Raw genomic sequence first — 19,496 nt, forward strand, 5'->3', positions numbered from 1 at the left:
AATAAATTGTTGGGGTGGGACGTTTAAATATCTAATTGAAAAATTAAGAGTTACTCAAAACTACTTCCTCAGAATATTTTAAGTAAACAAAAAACTGACAGTTCATTTCCACTTTACGTTGATTTAAAAAAATATTACCGATTCAACATCTGTTTGTATATAAGGTGTTAAGAACCTTCTTTATTAGAAGCGGGAATAATGGAAACCAAAATTTGTTTTACTCTACCCGTAATGTACAACATGGTACAATAAGGAATTCCTAAAGTGAAAAAAGAAATGTTTAGGCATTCCTTCCAATACCTTGCACCTAAATATTTTAATCAAATACCAATTTCTTTTAGGACTTGTAATTCATTTTAAAGCAAAATTGTGCTAAACTGTTTAACTGGCTTTTATTGCAGGAAGATGTTAATTTTTTAAATTATGTCCTCAGATAGAATGTAGTTCAGTTAGTTTAGCATGAAATTGAATTAGTATATTTACATATTATTATATTTATATATTTCTTATTTAATTATTTATTGTTACATGTGTTAAATGATATATTGTTGATTTGGTACGGTTATTGTTAAAATGTAATTGTTATTGTTAAGATTTTATTATTGTTATTGATGTGTTATTATTAGTTTAATTGTTGTTATTCTGTGTTGAGTTATTGATATAATGAATACCGACATGTATGTGTATGTATGTATGTATGTATATATATGTATGTATATATGTATATGCATGTGTGTATGGTATATGTATATATTGTATATGATCTACAGTAAGATGAGTTAGTGCACTCAGTTACAAGAAGGAAGGAAAAGTTATATATTTGTTATTTCATTATTTATTTATTACATGTGTTGAGTGATATATTGTTGTTTTGGTTACGGTTATTGTTTAAAATGTTATTGTTATTGCTAATATATTATTGTTATTGTTAAGATTTTATTAATATTATTATTGATGTGTTGCTAGTAGTTTAATTGCTGTTATTATGTATTGAGTTATTAACGCCATGAATAACGACATATATATTGTATATGTTCTACAGTAGTAAATAAGTTAGTGCACTCAGTAACAAGAAGGAAGGAAAAGTTAGAATTGGATTAGCTTACCCAGATAGAGGTTAGTTACACACAACACAATACTTGTATCACTTTATTAATTACCACACAATCACAACTATTGATTTTCACAACACAGCCACTTGTGACAGTTTAAACAAAATATAGGAAAACACAATATGGATAGGATAGTAAATTGTAAAATGGATAGTTTAGTATTTATTTTTGATGAATTATGTCACTGAGTATCCAGAGTGACGCCGCTAATGCATGACTGAATCAGGCACAATTTGGACAAACCTCTGTCTGAGAGCGAAACTGAACTTTGCTCTCTGAGCAGGTTGGACAACCAATGAAAATAAAATCACTGTTGGCCGGCGTTATTCAACAATATTTGGATATTCATAGAAACCTATCAGCTCTGGTTCACGTCAGTAGTATTAAAAAAATAAATAAAATAAAAAAGAAAACACTACAATTGGAGGCTCGATTTTAAATAACTACATAAGTTGCTGGACTCTAGATTAAGTGTATTAATATTATTATTAGATTATATCACTGGCCACACTACTGGTAATAGTGGTCCAGTAAATTCCGAAAAAGTTATTGTGAATTATACTTTGTAAATTATTGATGGAATAAAATTATTATTATATTATAAACTGTACAGCAGACCGAGCAGTGCCCTCTTTGTAATTAGAAAAGTTAAGCATGTTGGCACAGAGGATGCAGTGAGAACAGCTTACAACTCTTTGTTCGAGTTTCATTTTAGTTATGGCATTGTCTTGTGGGATATTATAGCATATAGGAAACTGGAGCGTGTTCTGATCACTCAGAAAAAGGCTATCAGAATACTGGCTGATCTTGACTGGAGTGAAAGCTGCAAGAATGCTTTTAAAGAATCGGAAATCTTGATAGTTACCAATGTCTATCTGCTTGAAGTGATCTGCCTTGCATGCTCAAGACAACTGCAGCACCAAACGAATATTCACGCCTACCAGACGAGAAATGCCAGGGACTTTGCTCTGCTAATTCACCACAGTCGTTGTTTCCAATCAAAGCCTTCATACGCTGGAACCAAGTTTTTTAATGTCCTTCCTGATGTGATCAAGAGAGCTGAGCCATTTACCTTTAAGAAAAAACTTCAAGGCTAGTTGCTTCAACTACTGTTCTACACTATAAGTGAATTTCTGGACCAGCTAAATTTTATTGTGTAAAGCAAGTCTGGAGTTAAATTATTATTACAATTACATTGTACTAAGTGATACCATTTTCGATCTTGAATATTGTAAAATAAAGATATTCTCATTCTAATTTCAACCTTTGACCAAGAAATTTCTAAATGGCCATAAGGATTGTCTACTTAAATGAAAAGATCCATTTATTGTTCAATTTTTTTTAACTGCTTAGTAATAATTTTAAACTTTAAGTGATTGTGTGAAAGGAGTTAAAAATAAGATAGTAAATCGTAAATAACAAGATAGGAGTGGATATTGGACTCACCTCCAGGCACTTGCTCCATGAATATCTTGAAGTAACCATCCTCGGACACTGAGCCCAAATACTGCACGATGTTACGATGCCTCAACTGTGAGTGCAGCTTGATCTCTTCGTGCAATGGCTGTACATCACTATAGAACAAATCAGTCCATTTTCAACCACACTGACGTTGTTTATTTTATATTCAAGTGCTTAGCATATATCTCTGTATTCCTCCATCCAATAGAAAGTATGATACTGATATTTATACCTAGAAATGATGTAATCAACTCTCTAATCTAAGGTGGAAATAGCCAAGGACTATCAAAGGCCATGATTGGTACAAGTACAAACATAAATGCATAAGAATACAGCACAAGCACAGTTATTAATTATTTACAGATAAGCTTAGTCGTTGAGATTTGATTTTTAGAACAACCAAGAAAGTGTGTAATTTTTATTTAATTGTATAGTAATACAACTGAGTGCAAAAATGCAAACTTAATTTACTGAAGTTAAAATGTCCAAAGGGTTTACCTATACTACTCATTTTCTACTCTATTTATTTAATAAAAAAAAGTTGTATGTCAATAGACAATATGTTCAAAAGGTCCAATGATTCCAACACAAAAAATAAGGACATCATTAAAATAGTGTTAAACTTTGGAGAATGTATGTGACACTTACCCTAGATTTCTTTCAGGAATCTCCTTCACAGCTATTCGGACTTGAGTGTTGAGATCACGAGCCTGATAAACAACCCCATATGTTCCTTTTCCCAGAATGATCCTTTTCCCCACATCATCAAGCTCGTACTCAAACTGTAAATTAATCAGCATATTAATTGTTGCTACTTACAATGAGTGTAGTGCTATCTGTATCATGTGCTGGGGTAGTCCAGATATTGTGGCAAGTCGTTGGTGAACAAAATGAACAGAACAGAACCCAAACTGATCTCTGTGGAACTCCTCTAATAATTTACTTTGGACTAGATTTCACATTCTGTAATGTTTTGTTAGCTGTATCTCTTAATTTTACCACTTGGTTACATTCATTTGGATATGATATGAACCATATTTTAGGTGTTCCCATTGCTTAAAGTATGAAATATGAGACAATTTCAAAGAGAGTCAATCAATAGCTTTGCTAAAATTTAATGATCTGTAAAAGTTAGAATTCCTTGTCAAGTTGACCTTAAACACATTCCATAAGACTGTCTAATGCCATTTTCTTCTCTTCCTCCCATGTTACAATTTCCACAAGATAACCTGTATCCTATCACCTAAAACTGTATTAAACCAAAACAATCCTTGAATAATTTTCAGGATTGCTGTGAAACTAAATAGTAAAATTAACACTCAAATTATGAAGGAAACAAGATTTTTCCGGACATTTTTTACTATTGTTCAGTGATACAAAAAAAAAACAAAAAAATTATACTGACTGTTTTGTATCACTGAACGATGGCAAATGTCCAGAAAATACTGTTTCCGTCACAATCCTTCCATCGTCAAAAACAACCTTCAAACAAAGAGGCAAATTATATTCAGAGTCATATGAATCTTGGGTACATTCTCTGGCCTAATAATTCACCTCAAACATTTTTTTATAATATAGCCTCAAACAACCCTCACCTACAGATTAAAAACACTGCATGTATACACGTTAGTGCACCTAAATATAAACTTGTTTATAGATTCTCATGCCAGTATTTAACAGCAAATGTGAATATATTTGCATCTTGAAAGGATAACGATATTCCAAAAAGCAGAAAATTCAATCAAAGGAATGTCCCACACCATCATAAGTTAGTGAAACAACAGCAACAAGACATGAAAATACAGGGCTGTGAAGGTTTGGAGGGGAGGTATGAAAAGATGCCTCTAATCAACTGCCTTCATGGGGCAAAATGTAACATGATGGAATTACAAGAGTCATGTAAAAAAAATAAAGACTTTTTATTAAAAATAAATTATTGAACTCTTTATGTGAAAATCGTATCATAAACATTAAATAACAACACAATAATAAGAATAAAACTTGAACGAGTGTATTTTTAACACTAAAGTGGCATGTTCCAGGAGCAGCAGGATCCCCTTCTTACCTTGATCTGGTCTTCAGTGAGGTCCTGGTCCAGACCTGTGACCATGCCCTCCTGGTCCACAGTCATCTCCAGCACCAGGTCGTAGAACCTCTGGCGCCATTCCCCAGTGGGGAAGTACATCTGGAAGTCATCACAGTTCTGATGGACGTACAGGAACAGGCACCTCTCGTCTCGTTTGTACAAGCTACAACAATCATATCCTATATCAATTATTAGTACAAAGGAATGATCACTAATAACATCCTATATGAATTGTTGGTACAAAGGAATGATCACTAATCACATCCTATATGAATTGTTAGTACAAAGGAATGAGCACTAATCACATCCTATATGAATTGTTGGTACAAAGGAATGATCACTAATCACATCCTATATGAATTGTTAGTACAAAGGAATGATCACTAATCACATCCTATATGAATTGTTGGTACAAAGGAATGATCACTAATAACATCCTATATGAATTGTTGGTACAAAGGAATGATCTCTAATCACATCCTATATGAATTGTTAGTACAAAGGAATGAGCACTAATCACATCCTATATGAATTGTTGGTACAAAGGAATGATCACTAATCACATCCTATATGAATTGTTAGTACAAAGGAATGATCACTAATCACATCCTATATGAATTGTTAGTACAAAGGAATGATCACTAATCACATCCTATATGAATTGTTGGTACAAAGGAATGATCACTAATCACATCCTATATGAATTGTTAGTACAAAGGAATGATCACTAATCACATCCTATATGAATTGTTAGTACAAAGGAATGATCACTAATCACATCCTATATGAATTGTTGGTACAAAGGAATGATCACTAATCACATCCTATATGAATTGTTAGTACAAAGGAATGATCACTAATCACATCCTATATGAATTGTTAGTACAAAGGAATGATCACTAATCACATCCTATATGAATTGTTGGTACAAAGGAATGATCACTAATCACATCCTATATGAATTGTTAGTACAAAGGAATGATCACTAATCACATCCTATATGAATTGTTAGTACAAAGGAATGAGCACCAATCACATCCTATATGAATTGTTGGTACAAAGGAATGATCACCAATCAGATCCTATATGAATTGTTGGTACAAAGGAATGATCACTAATCACATCCTATATGAATTGTTAGTACAAAGGAATGATTACTAATCACATCCTATATGAATTGTTGGTACAAAGGAATGATTACTAATCACATCCTATATGAATTGTTGGTACAAAGGAATGATCACTAATCACATCCTATATGAATTGTTAGTACAAAGGAATGAACACTAATCACATCCTATATGAATTGTTGGTACAAAGGAATGATCACTAGAAAATACAGATGATTTGGGGAGGATTTCATGATGTACTTTGCCATTTTCAAACTACAGCAGAATGTCTAGGATATGTTGAACCTCAAGGGAGAATACAACACACTGATATATTGAGAATTTATATTTGCTATTTATATTTATATTTAATGAGGTTTTATATTTGCAGTAAGAAAATATAATAAGTATTGTACAAAAATGTAACGAAACATACAGTATTACAGTACATAAATGGGAACATGAAGTAATAATTGAAAAAGTTATATAAATACAATGTGTTTGCCATTACAATTTTCACAAAATACTGTCACAGTTGATACAATCACTGAAATCATGCTAATGTTTATATCAAACTGACAATGGTGATACATCACTGGTAACAGCAAGGTGGTGAAGGTTTCAAGCTTAGACATGAAAATACAGTACAGTACTTGGGTTCGTTGCGTTAATAAACTGAAACTTCAATATATAGAGGATAACAGTAGGAAAAACTAAGGGCAAAAATTCGATATATTGACGTTATTTCCATTAAACCTTCAATATAATTATAGAGGTAATATTAGCATTGAAGTAAACTGCACATTCAAGGGAATAACAAAAAATTTATCAGGGAATTCGATACTAATAATACAATGATAAACTAAATGAAGAGAGAGCATAGCTAGAACTATCACCTGACACTCCGGATCGTGCTAGCTGTGAAGAGCCACTCATGCACCTGACGACAGTTGCCCTTCATGCTGTCAGTACATAGGTTCCACACCTGTAGGGATTTCTCCTCGGCTCCAAGGTTCACATTGACGTAACTCGGCATCCACATCTTGCTGTGCTCCAATATCACAATCTAACGAACAGAACAATGAGGAATATCAATAAATGTGTATGTGTACACTGATGTACTTATTCTATGTAGGACGAAAACCTACCATTCCTTGATTAAGATAAGTCATGGATTTTTCCCTCTAAATTGAGTAATATTAATTTAAAATAAAAATGATAAAAACCATGCTTTGCCATTTTATTTCATATAACCAGTTAGGAATTTTTCAATATTCCCTACAAAATTTAGGAAAACATTTCATTAAAACTATGTTTATTACACGAAATCTTCATTCTGTTGTCAAAAAAAATATGCTGTTTATAATTTACTCAATGCAAAATTATATCATTCCTAAATATTGTGTTAACTATAAAATAACTTTAGACCTATTTATTAAACAGCTTGTAAATCACTAAAGTCGTTTTTGGAAAAATAACTACAAATAAAGTATCACTTTTGACAATTTCCAATTTTTTAAAGTATCCATGTTTTTCTGACAAAAATCTTTCTCCGTTTTTTAATTTTTTACTACCAGTAAACGATCTTATCAAAAATTTTATTATTTTCATGTGGCAGCATAAACACATTGCACACTGAGAGCTTCAGTTTATGTATTGTTGACTATTCGCTGAGAACCTCAATGTGGGCCTTGTCTTGTCACAGTAAATTTGCTCTAAACCAGTTATGTATTATTCGATTTAAATAATTTTGGTGTCATTAGATTTGTGACAATATCCTCTAAAAACTGTTTTTAATATTCAAAGTTTCAAAGTTCAAACGATGGCCGCCATTTTGAAAATGCTAAAGATGATTAATTTCATGATAATCTTTTCGGTAATTGGTCTTGTTATCATAAACATTTAAACTAAATTTGGTATAGTTAAACTTATTAGTTTTTAAGATATTAATTTTTCTAAAAAAACAGATACAGAGAGACAGATGGGCAACTAAGCATCCAAAACCCATTGATGTTCATATGGTGAAATATCTTTGTCTTGACCTAAGCAATAACGTGGTATAGCTTTGTCCAGAGAGTTACAGAACACCCTATAGTTTTGATAAATGTTACAAGGAGAGCCTGCAAAACTTCACAAAAACATATGTGTATTTTTTAAAATATTATAGACGCCCGAAGGGTTAAAAACAAAATAACATAAGAAAATATGTTGGCATCACTTACACCAATTACGGACATATCCATAATGCCACATGTGAAGAAGGGTTAAAATATTATGAGATTTTGAGTCAAATAAGCAGAGTGCAATATAAAGTTAAACACCACATATAAATTATTAAATATCCACTACGAAATGCAGGAATATCAATATCAAATTGTGAGTGACTGACCAGGAACCGAATATCAATGTCAAATTGTGAGTGACTGACCGGGAACCGAATATCAATGTTAAATTGCGAGTGACTGACCAGGAACCGAATATCAATGTCAAATAGCGAGTGACTGACCGGGAACCGAATATCAATGTCAAATTGCGAGTGACTGACCAGGAACCGAATATCAATGTCAAATAGCGAGTGACTGACCGGGAACCGAATATCAATGTCAAATTGCGAGTGACTGACCAGGAACCGAATATCAATGTCAAATAGCGAGTGACTGACCGGGAACCGAATATCAATGTCAAATTGCGAGTGACTGACCAGGAACCGAATATCAATGTCAAATTGCGAGTGACTGACCAGGAACCGAATATCAATGTCAAATTGCGAGTGACTGACCAGGAACCGAATATCAATGTCAAATTGCGAGTGACTGACCAGGAACCGAATATCAATGTCAAATTGCGAGTGACTGACCGGGAACCGAATATCAATGTCAAATTGTGAGTGACTGACCGGGAATCGAATGCTGTCTCCCACTTCAGTCTTGGTGGCCTCTACGAAGTAGTCCATCCAGAAGGAGAAGACCTGCTCCTCGGGTGATGAGGCCACTTCTTCACTCTTCTTGCGGAACCGGTCTATCAATGAGATGTTGCCTATGGTCGACTTGAGATACCTGTCATCAATCAAATAATACTGTGTCACAATACAACCCATAATTATGACCAAAACATCTTCATCCCAAACAACACAACTACTTTGGAGGCACATAGCCAAATAAATGTATGTATTTGCCTGATTGATAATATCAGTTCTTGTTCACTAATCAGCTCAAAACATTGAAAATCTTAATCCGTAATATATGCGGTAATAAATACAAAGTTAATTTATTGTATAGTCAATTGTAGTTCTATTGATGGTAGTATTACATATTTCTTAATGTGGTTTGGGAAAAAATTCATCCTCAAACATCCAAAGATAATAAAAAAAATGATCACACCATGTATCATAGTTTTTTGTAGTAGTTAAGAATACAAAGAGAGAATAAATTCTAAGTAAATCCAAATAAGTTATACATATTACAATCAGTCAGTGGTGCAGAAAATTTAAAAACAATTATATTTAGTTGCATACGTACATTTGATTTAAGGCAGATAGTATCTCACTGAGAAAAGTTTTAAGAATACACTTTTAAGAATACTGAACTTAAGCCCATTACTCATTTAAAGCAATTCTCCAAATAACATTGACTTTATAATTGCATGCTTGAGAACAACACATTATAAAAATGTAGTAAGTTACACTGACATTGTATCAGCATATAGAATAGAAGTAGTGGTTGTTGGGAGCCAGTGGGCGACGGTCTAAGGTATCGGACTTTGGGTCTGAGTTAAACGTAGCCTGCACAGGTTCAAATCCTGTCTGTGCAGGACCGTTGCACTCTTTATCAATAATGCTGACCTTTTTACTGTACCAACTCACATTTTATTTTGTTTGATACGATTCTCACACAGGGCAGTGATCGATTAGGACAGACAGAATAAGGCTTAAAAGGGAGTTTCTCTTTTTTGTTAAAAAAAAATTGATTAGCCAATTTTCGATTATCCACACCAGCGTGATCACTGCGGCACCACACTGCAACACTTGTGAGACTCTAATCAATCTTATTAACTTGAGCAATAACAGTACAAGAATAGAAAATGTCCAGTGGTTGCAGCTAGGTAGTAAGTCAAATAACTTTGCATAAATAAACCATTTCAAGAAACTAAAGATAATTTATTGCAATTTCCATATTACCCAAGTTTGTCCGTATCCGAAGTAGTCCCAGTTCTGTTTAGCTCGGTTAATCAGATGTCTACTGTAATTCTGAACATATAAAAGTATGTACCTGTGTAAGACCAATTTCTAAACATCATATCAGTACTTTCAAGATTGAAAACATTAATATTTCCTAAATGGAATAGACATTTACAATTATAATTCTAAAATTTATTATATACATAAACTCGTGGATGGGTGACATTTTTACACCTATCACTCACCAATTAGGTGGTTTCAGCTTGAACATGCACTCTGCTGCCTGTATGGCCTTGGTGTAGTCTTCAGCCAAAACGCTGATTTCGAAGAATGTAGCTACGTCCCAATAGTCTTGGAGAGAGGACAAGCTTCCTTTCTTACCGATCAGATTGTTCAGCACCATACCTTTCACACAAGAAAATCGTTAAATCTTAAAGATGAACCTATGTAGTTCACTTATTGAAATCTTAAAATCATCACCAGAACTGACCTATATGCTGGAGCTCATCGGATTTGGAGAATTCGTTGCCATCAATAACGAGTAGAGTGGCCAGGTTGATCCCCGCGTACTCGTTAGGCTGCACCTCAAAGCCCTTGCGGTACCAGTGGATCGCATTGGCCAGACTACTCTTGTCCGTGTACTGAGACTCCACAAACTTGTCTTTGTAGATGCGCCCGCACAGACACACCATGTCCGGGATATGGTTCTCCTTCTTCTCCAACGCCTTCTCAATCACCTGCAGTGCCTTCTCTCTGTCACCCTCTTTGTTGCGCCTGATACACAGACCAACTTTAGCTTGTTGTTTGTTATATTTGCCATGGTTTGTAATTAAGAGCATCTGTATATAGCTTATAGTAAATAGTATACCAGAGTATAGTAAGAGGTATAAGGGATAAGAGTATTAGATTTATTTTGTATGAAACCAAACAGACCGTATGTAGTGAACAACTCCTAAAAAAAATGTACTACACATAAAGCAGCTATGGTGGGAAGGGCTTATTCAATCTGCTGAAGTTGAAAATGCTGAGTTTAGCTCCAGTTCACTTTCCTCTTACATGCAGCATCTGAAATCTGATACTGTTGCAGACATGACTCTGAAATCCAGATTTCATTGACTCCAGAGTCATATTCATCTGGAGGAATCAAAAATAGTCAGTGACAAAGAACGAAGAAGCTCATAACTAACCCCCTTCCCCTCCCGCATCGTTTCGACATCTGAGACACCTATGTTTAGGGATTGTGTCAGTCAACATCATAGTACACTCAATTGACAATGAGAATATCTCTTTATCTATATTGCACTACTTTTTGTAGTCTGGGTGTCTTTGATGTTGAATAAATGCGGGGGTTTCATTTTGAGCCTCTTCATTCTTCGTTGCCAACTATTTTTTATCCATTCAGATGAACATGACTCTATATTTTAGGAATCAAGTCTGCAACAGCATCATATTTCAGATGCTGCACGTAAAATGTACTAAATTTCAGAACGTGTTTTTTTTTTACATTCTCAGGACAAGAATACGACCAAGATATACTACAGAGCTTCACACAAAATCTCATAATGCAATTTATCTTACGATTGAATATATTATTACATCCATAAACTCAATATTCAATTTTTTTTTTATTGCCAAAAACTAATATGCATAGGTATCCATTAATAAGACATTACTAGTCTACACACTATTTATACAGTGACGTAATAAAATAAACCTTAGATTGTATTAACAAAACAAATGTATACAGTGAAGTAAAAACTGCTTTCTTTGTTCCAGCTGAATAGGTAGGTACAAACTTATGAATTAAGATCACCCTCATGTTAATTCCTATTTTTGTTTAAAACTACAATGATCAGGTGTCAGATCTTCAGTCTTTGCTACAGTCAATATATTTTTTGTCTCGATCACCTGAACTATGTCTCTTTTTTTAAATATAAGCCTAAGAAGCAATTATACTGGAGACCATCTTCAGTTGTAACCAATAAAATAAAAAAACTAAAACAATCATTCTTCTTGTTTTTGATCAACATTTTTTTAGAGGTATAGTTTATTGGCCTCTTAAGTTTTTTACTCAATATTATTACTAGTAAAATTATTCAAAATGCAAATCCATTATGAACACTTTATAAAACTTTAGACAATACCTTTAAAATTAGCATTTTGCAAAAGTTCTGAGGAGAACTATAAGAGAAAACTGGTTTAAGATCTAAAATTGACCTTATGAAACAAAAATAAAGTTCATTTCATAACCATTTCTTAACAACATATAAATGACAATCACGTGCAGGAAATTGCTCTAACCTGTTAAGTGCAAAAGGATATAGAAATCTTATTACTGGAGTCTGGATGTAGTTCTTTTTATTAGGAATCGTTTTCAAATCTTCCACCAACTGAACCATTGCGTCATAGTCCTGAAAAAAATATATACAAAATAATCCACATAGGTAATTATTTTTTAACAAATAACAAAGGTAATTTCACTTGTCACTTATTTGGACCAATGTCACCAATATGTTGTGAAATTCATGGAAACTATAAATACCGCTACAGACATTGTATTAACCCTTCCCAAGACCCAGCAGGGATCACTTCTGGCTGGTTTATACCTACCAGTTGAACCCACCACTGGGCACAGCAAAAAACCGATGTGCCACTTCAATCTGGGCAACCTTATGGATGTCCAGTAGCGGCACATCACTAACCGCAAATGTCGAGATTCTGGGGTTCATGGGCAATTCGATAGGTCTAGTCTACTGTGGAAGATGACTGTTGGAGTTGGTGGGGTTTGTGAGCCCTTACCTCAGAGGCTCTTGTTAACCTCAACAAGGGTGTGCCACCCCCTGCCTACTTTGACTGGAGAGGCTGGTTCAGAGCTGGCCTCCCCTTCCTCCGGGATGACTTTGAGATGTAGTGCCCTAATTCTTCCTCATGGATCTCGATAGGAGGCGGCCCCTACTCCCTAACCTTGCCCATCCTGAATATCCTATCACTCCAGAAGCAGCGCAAAGGTTCTTACAGGACTAAGTGCAATTTTTAAGCTTCTTGTTCTAAGAGAAAAAAAAAAAAAAAAAAAACCCTTCCCACGCTGAATTTATCTTCCAATTTTGACTCGTAACGCGTAATTAACTTTACACTTTTTTTTACATTTTACCAAATCTAATTTTTTTTTAGTTAGTAGTGGCTATTGGGAATAAAAAATAATACAGTATCACAAAATAACCAGATCCCTATATTTTTTAACAAATTTTCAAATTTTAAATAGGATTCGCCATTGCATAGAACAATATAGGCCTATAACGACACAACAAATAAAGTAATAACAAAATAAAAAGATAATTTAATGCTAAATACAACACGAACACGAACAGTAAATAAGGAAATATTGCAAAACAGCGTTAAACACTAAAATATGCCGTGCCGAGATATATCCGTTTACCGCGTAATGGTTCGCCGCAGACTGAGGCTAAATCACGCCATGAGGGACAAAGCCACGCCCTCCCACCACTGCGACGTGCCAATGAGGTTCAAACTGTAACATCTGCTTTTCGGAACAAGTATTCAACACTCGCTTGAACTCTAGCGGATTCCACGGCAACTACAATTTTTTAAATAACACAAAATAGGCTTTGAAGGATATATCCGTTTACCACGTTTCGGTCAAAATTAGGCCTAACGGATATATCCGTTTGCCGCGTGGGAAGGGTTAAAACATTGTCACCAATATACCATTTCAGCAATACTATACACAGCAAAATATGAATTCAAATTATAATTTTAATTGGCAATTGTTAAACAATATCTTGAGGTATTTAAGTAAAACCAAACACGACAGTATTTGTACATAGGGCCTTGTTACAATTTTTTTGTGCAATGTTGAAAATGGTATAATGCTAGAACTGATACATTTGTAAGGCCAGTATAGTTCTATGACATAATTATATTATCACATGTCATTAATAGAAAACACTACTGTGTAATATACCAAATATTATAATAGTTGAGATAGTATCATATTTCTCAGTCACGCTCTCCTAGAGAGAATATTTTTCTCATAATATATGACAATATATCTATGTCATAATGTAATAATAGCATATATGAGAAGATAAATTAAAGAGGTGAGGGAAGTAAGTTTGTGAACTAACCTGAACGTCACGGAAGGAGATAAGCATGCTCAGTACAGCCTCTCCGCACAAGACGTGAGGGTCGTCCAGCCGTCGCCGGATGTTGTGAAGGGCAGTGACAAGCTCTTCGCCTGAGAGTGTGTCCCTCGCCTTTCTCAGATCTGACAGGAACTTCTCTTTGATATGAACCCTGCAAGTCAACACATACTCAACTGTACGCTGTTTCATACAGTATTTTTTTATTTCAGCTATCCTGTAGTATCCTGTTGACTAATAACTACCCAGCATTCATTAAAAATCCCAACACTACCTGTATCATTACGCTGACAACGCCACACTAATGATAATAAGCAAGACATCAAACAACATGAATAACATTGCTAAAGCAGCTCTTCCCACAACTTCTGACTACTGTGAAAAATGAATAACCTTGTGGTGAACTCCTCTAAAACAACCCAAATTAACTTCAGTAAAATAAGAGACAACATTGCAAATATACTTTAAACAAACACTCAAAATCAGATAGCACTAAATTCTTAGGTGTTATTCTCGACAAAAAATCATATGGAATGAACACATTACTAGTGTTTGAAAAAAATGAGCACTGGTATGTAATGTAGTTAGACACATAAAATGTATCAGGAGCAGGTTTTTTTTGTGAATCCAAGGCAACTTCAACCTGAGTAGGCACCTTAACAGACGAAAATAAATCAACAACACAAGTCACTAGCTGTTGCTATATAAACGAGCTAATGTAATACATTCTACTAGAGAATGACGTTATGAACAACATAAATGTCAAATTATGTAATACATAATTACACCATAAAATTATGATTGAATAATATGAGGAAATGAATACATCAATACCGTAAATTTACATGATCTGCATTTTTTTTGGGAGCTTTGGCATTTTGTAAAATTATGTAATCCGCATCCGGAAGTTTCAGTGATTCATTAAATCACGGAATCTGCACACAAATATAAATACAAGAGTTTGTACAAATTACGCCCTTATTACCAACACTACAACGGGCCAACGGATCGGCCCATGTTCTTTTTTGCAAAAACTAATGAGGCTGACAGATCGGCCCGGTAGTCCTCAAAAGAAAAACACTAAGGGCGACTGATCAGCCCTTAGTCCGTAAAGGGTTAAATCGTAACTAGTTCTCATTTATCTAGTGACATTCACTTGACTTCATCCATGAATACTTCTACAAATGCTGCTTAGTAAGTTATTAATATAAACATAATTCTTCATTTATAAACTTTCATCACAGAACTTTTGACAATTCCTTGATAAAACAGTGTGACCAAAATATTCTTTGAACCAACTTACTTTGGTTACCAACTTACTTTGCCTGCACCTCGACGTCTTGCAGAAGTTTCTTAAGCTTAAAAGTGAGAGGCTGAGAATCTGGGGTATCCTTGTCCAGTCTGTCGACTGCCGGGTGAGTCAGCAGACAAGAACCACATTCTGCCAGACGGTACGAGATGAATGAGTAGTTTCCACACGACAACTGCACAACACATTAATGCTACTTAGTTCATTTTATCTGTAGAAAATTCTATCTAATTTCCAATACACAGAAAACATTTCAAATAACAATTTTTACAGTTATTCTGCTACTTCCACGATTTGTTTTTACTCATGACATATTTTAAGTAATGGTTCTGTAGGTTAATTTTGGTTATTGCTACCAAGCTAAAGTAGGCAGGCACTCAGAAGTTACCTTTAAGACATCAGTTTACATATTAGAATGTGCTCCTTGACCTTAAATTTGTTTCATAAATTAATTCCTACTTTAGTTTTATCAATTAACCACAAATTGAAATTACCTTGAAATAATTTTATGTTCTTTTGTCTTATCCTACCGAAAAATGTCTTCCTCTGAAACTGTGTAAGATGGTAGAAACTGTTATTAGTTGGATAATTTTTTAAACATGTTAAAAGTCATAGAGTACATCAAGGTAATTTCTTTCAAGATTGAAAAAACTTTAATGTGTTTTTTTATACTAAAGGTGTCAAAAGTGTGGATTTAGGCTAGTTATGGTTATGAAAAATTGCCGAAGTTAAGATTGTGAATCATATTCACTATTAATATTAATATCTATCTTATGAACTTATCTTCAGTCTTTTTTCTGGGGATTTGTTTATATTATAACCAAAATATTATTTTTAATGTTCTGTATTCTATTGCTTGGTTTGTATTACTACTTCCACAAAATCCAACTTCAAAAGCACTTTCGCTGGTCAGAGTATCATAAGTTGATTTTGTGGATATAAAAAAATGTTTTTTACACTAAAACTATTTTTAATGTCTAATGCTCCTTGTGGAACAATCAAAACATGTTTTTCAATTATGCCTTATTCAAAGACAAATATTTTAAAGGGTTGTTACAGTTTTGTTTTGAAAAGTTAATAGTTCATATTATTTTATGTTTATTTATAAAAGATTAATAAATAACTTAGGAGTTTATACCACATAAGTACACACATACACAGGAATCCATACAAGAAGAAGAACATACACCCATGCAATTTTGATAACTTACAATAAACATATATAAATCAATAGATTTTAAAATTAATAAAAACTAGCAACCTATTTTAGAGTTAAAATTAACATAAAACAAATTATCATATATATAAGATAGAAATACATTAACTATTGTAAAATTGAATCATCAGATAAAAAAAATATATAATAATTTCTTTAGACCAAATACCACAGAATACATTAAATCTTAATATCAAGGAGATTGTTATGCAAAGTAAGTTTACAACACCTGGAGTTATAAAGTGAATTTAGATCAGCTGGTGACTTTACAATAATGGAATTTTTTATTCTTTTGAATGATGGCTTAATAGGAGACTGAGAAGAAGCATTTCTCATCAAAGTTAATAAACATTTGAGTTATTAAATACAGTAATACTTTTATTATTTGTATTAAATTGGTGAATCTCGATTTTTAAATCCAAGAACATAAAGGACATTTACTAGATGATGAACACTTGAATATTGGATGACAACCAGAACTCTCAGATCTGCAAAGATTACTACTACCAATATTAAATCTACACTAAGCTGACAAGGATGATTGGAAGATGAATTAAGTGTCAATGGAACATACAAAGTAAAACTGGATTTGAACTCAAGTAAGATCTACCCAATTTATGATTCCAAATTTTTCAAAATTGAAACCTATTTTGTATAAATTCAAATTTAACATGTACCACAATTTTTCCTATGTTGGATAAATAATTTTTTTTTTTTTTGTGCCCATGGCAGTATAATCCACGAAACCCTGTATGTGACAAATAAACTCAATAGCAATTATTGTAAATCAAACGTTTATTTATTTATATCAATAGCTAGTAAAGCGAGGGCAAAGTACGGGTTAAATAAATAAAATAAATAAAGCAAAAATTAAAAATTTAACATTGCAGGATTCTTTCTTAGCATATATGACATTTTTCTTTTTCTTATTATTCTTAGTCTAGTACAAATAATAATATCTTATATTACGTAATTGAATAATCAAGAAAAATTTATTTATCTAGTTGGATATAATTTTGTTTTATGTATACGCCCCACCAGTTGGTCACCAATTTATTGTTAAATTTTTCTTTTTTGCTTTATTTGTTTGTGGTATTGTTTGTGGTATAAACTCCTAAGTTATTTATTAATCTTTTATAAACAAACATAAAATAATTGAACTATTAACTTTTCAAAACAAAACTGTAACAGGGTCCTGATTAAGTTTTTAAAACTAGCAGAATTTTCTAGTTCTTAAGATTACATTAACATAAATGCCAAGTTTCAACTTATATGTTAACTAAATATATGTAACACATAAAAAAACTACAAAAAACTGCATTAAAGATGAATGTTAAAGCTAAAATAAAATAAGGAGCTATACAGAGAGATTTTGTCAAAAATACCTATGGTGGGAGGAGCAATTGGCCTTGCATAAGTCGGGATTCAAGAGGTTAATAACCTTTGAAAATAAAGCTAATACTCATATCATATTGTGTGATTTGAACAATGCTTTTAAGTATTTCCAGTCCATCCACAGATATGGTCTGGTACAGTGGGGAAAATTACAATAGAAAAATGAAAATTTTAATCTTGTACAAGAAAAACCTTTCAAATTATTAAAATTATTAATAAATCACATGTCCTCAAACACTATAGGTTTTTGTTTACGAAATATTAGATACGAACCATAGCAAATATATATATATATATATGAACTAATAAACCTTGTGAATAAGTACCCTTAAAATTTATAATACAGTAAAATCATCAACTGAAAATTATCAGAATTATTTATTTAAAAACAAAATTGTATCGCTAGAAGTTAAAAAGCATATTTTGTTGTTTTTATGCTTTTTATCCAGCTATTATTACTTTTTAAATAGTTTAGCTTAATGATTATTTTAGATAAATCTAAATAAAATAGGTTATATTGTATAGCTATTTCTTTATTTGTACAATTCATCCTATTCATTATGTATAATGACTTAGCAGAAATGGTCTATTGTAACTTTATTAATACTTTTATGATGCACATGACAAAAATAAATTTTTATTTCATATGATAATATATCACAGGTGTATCATCGTGGAAAAGAGGCAAAATGATCACTCCAATTTTCCAATCAATTGATTTCATAATTAATAATAGAAAGAATAAATAAACTAAGGTTGCTATAACTGCTATCATCGATAGTTATAGAACATACAAGTCCAGCACCTTGAGCCGAAGAGTGGTCTCAGCATCCATGTCATTGTAAAGCAGCCAGTTCTCTTTCATCCCAAAGCTCTCTCGGACACCAAGATGATAGAACAGCGCACTCTGCTGAAGCTGCACTGATAGGTCTACCACTGCCACATCAGCATTATAGAACGTTGTCAACACGTTGGTTTCTCCAAAGTCCAGTTTCTCAAACTGTCACAGAATTATTCATATACCACTAACAAAATGGTAAAATAGTTAATGATTGTAAGTTATATTTACTTCTAAGACTCATTTCTAAAGTTGTAAACAGTCCTTGGTACATGTTGTTCAACATGTCCCAGGGCAAGTTCCACGTCAATTGTGCATATCCAATATTAAGCAACATCTGAAAAAGATAGAGGTGTGAAATGCAAGACTTCAGTTTACATTGTACATGAATAAAGGTTCAGTGTTCCAGGGTGTTTTCTTGATTGAATATACTTTACCATGTTAATGGAGCATATTACGAACTTCCAGTAAAAAGGCAAACACACTCTACTCTGAATGGTGGATAATTGTTGATTAATCAGCTGATAATTGTTTTTAAATATTTATTATTATTCAAATTATTTGAATTCCCACCTGATGATGACGTCTTTGATGTTGAAAACCGTGGTGCAATAAATTTAAAATTACTGGACA

The 19,496-nt window shown here is 33.0% G+C and overlaps 1 protein-coding gene across 3 annotated transcripts in view; it reads right to left on the minus strand.

Moving 5' to 3' along the window:
- LOC124358920 (mitogen-activated protein kinase kinase kinase 15) overlaps positions 1-19,496 on the minus strand; it is a 75,730-nt gene that overhangs the window by 43,090 nt on the left and 13,144 nt on the right. For all 3 annotated transcript variants that reach the window (XM_046811177.1, XM_046811176.1, XM_046811179.1), the window contains 11 exons: positions 18,831-19,025; positions 15,426-15,589; positions 14,091-14,259; positions 12,247-12,356; positions 10,436-10,719; positions 10,191-10,350; positions 8,665-8,824; positions 6,665-6,834; positions 4,639-4,822; positions 3,222-3,355; positions 2,559-2,686 (listed from right to left, as the gene is read on the minus strand). In XM_046811177.1, the coding sequence (XP_046667133.1) occupies positions 2,559-2,686; positions 3,222-3,355; positions 4,639-4,822; positions 6,665-6,834; positions 8,665-8,824; positions 10,191-10,350; positions 10,436-10,719; positions 12,247-12,356; positions 14,091-14,259; positions 15,426-15,589; positions 18,831-19,025 (1,858 nt within the window). The remainder of the gene's footprint in view (positions 1-2,558; positions 2,687-3,221; positions 3,356-4,638; positions 4,823-6,664; positions 6,835-8,664; positions 8,825-10,190; positions 10,351-10,435; positions 10,720-12,246; positions 12,357-14,090; positions 14,260-15,425; positions 15,590-18,830; positions 19,026-19,496) is intronic.

This window comes from Homalodisca vitripennis, chromosome 4 (genome assembly GCF_021130785.1).
Source record: "Homalodisca vitripennis isolate AUS2020 chromosome 4, UT_GWSS_2.1, whole genome shotgun sequence".
NCBI lineage: Eukaryota > Metazoa > Arthropoda > Insecta > Hemiptera > Cicadellidae > Homalodisca > Homalodisca vitripennis.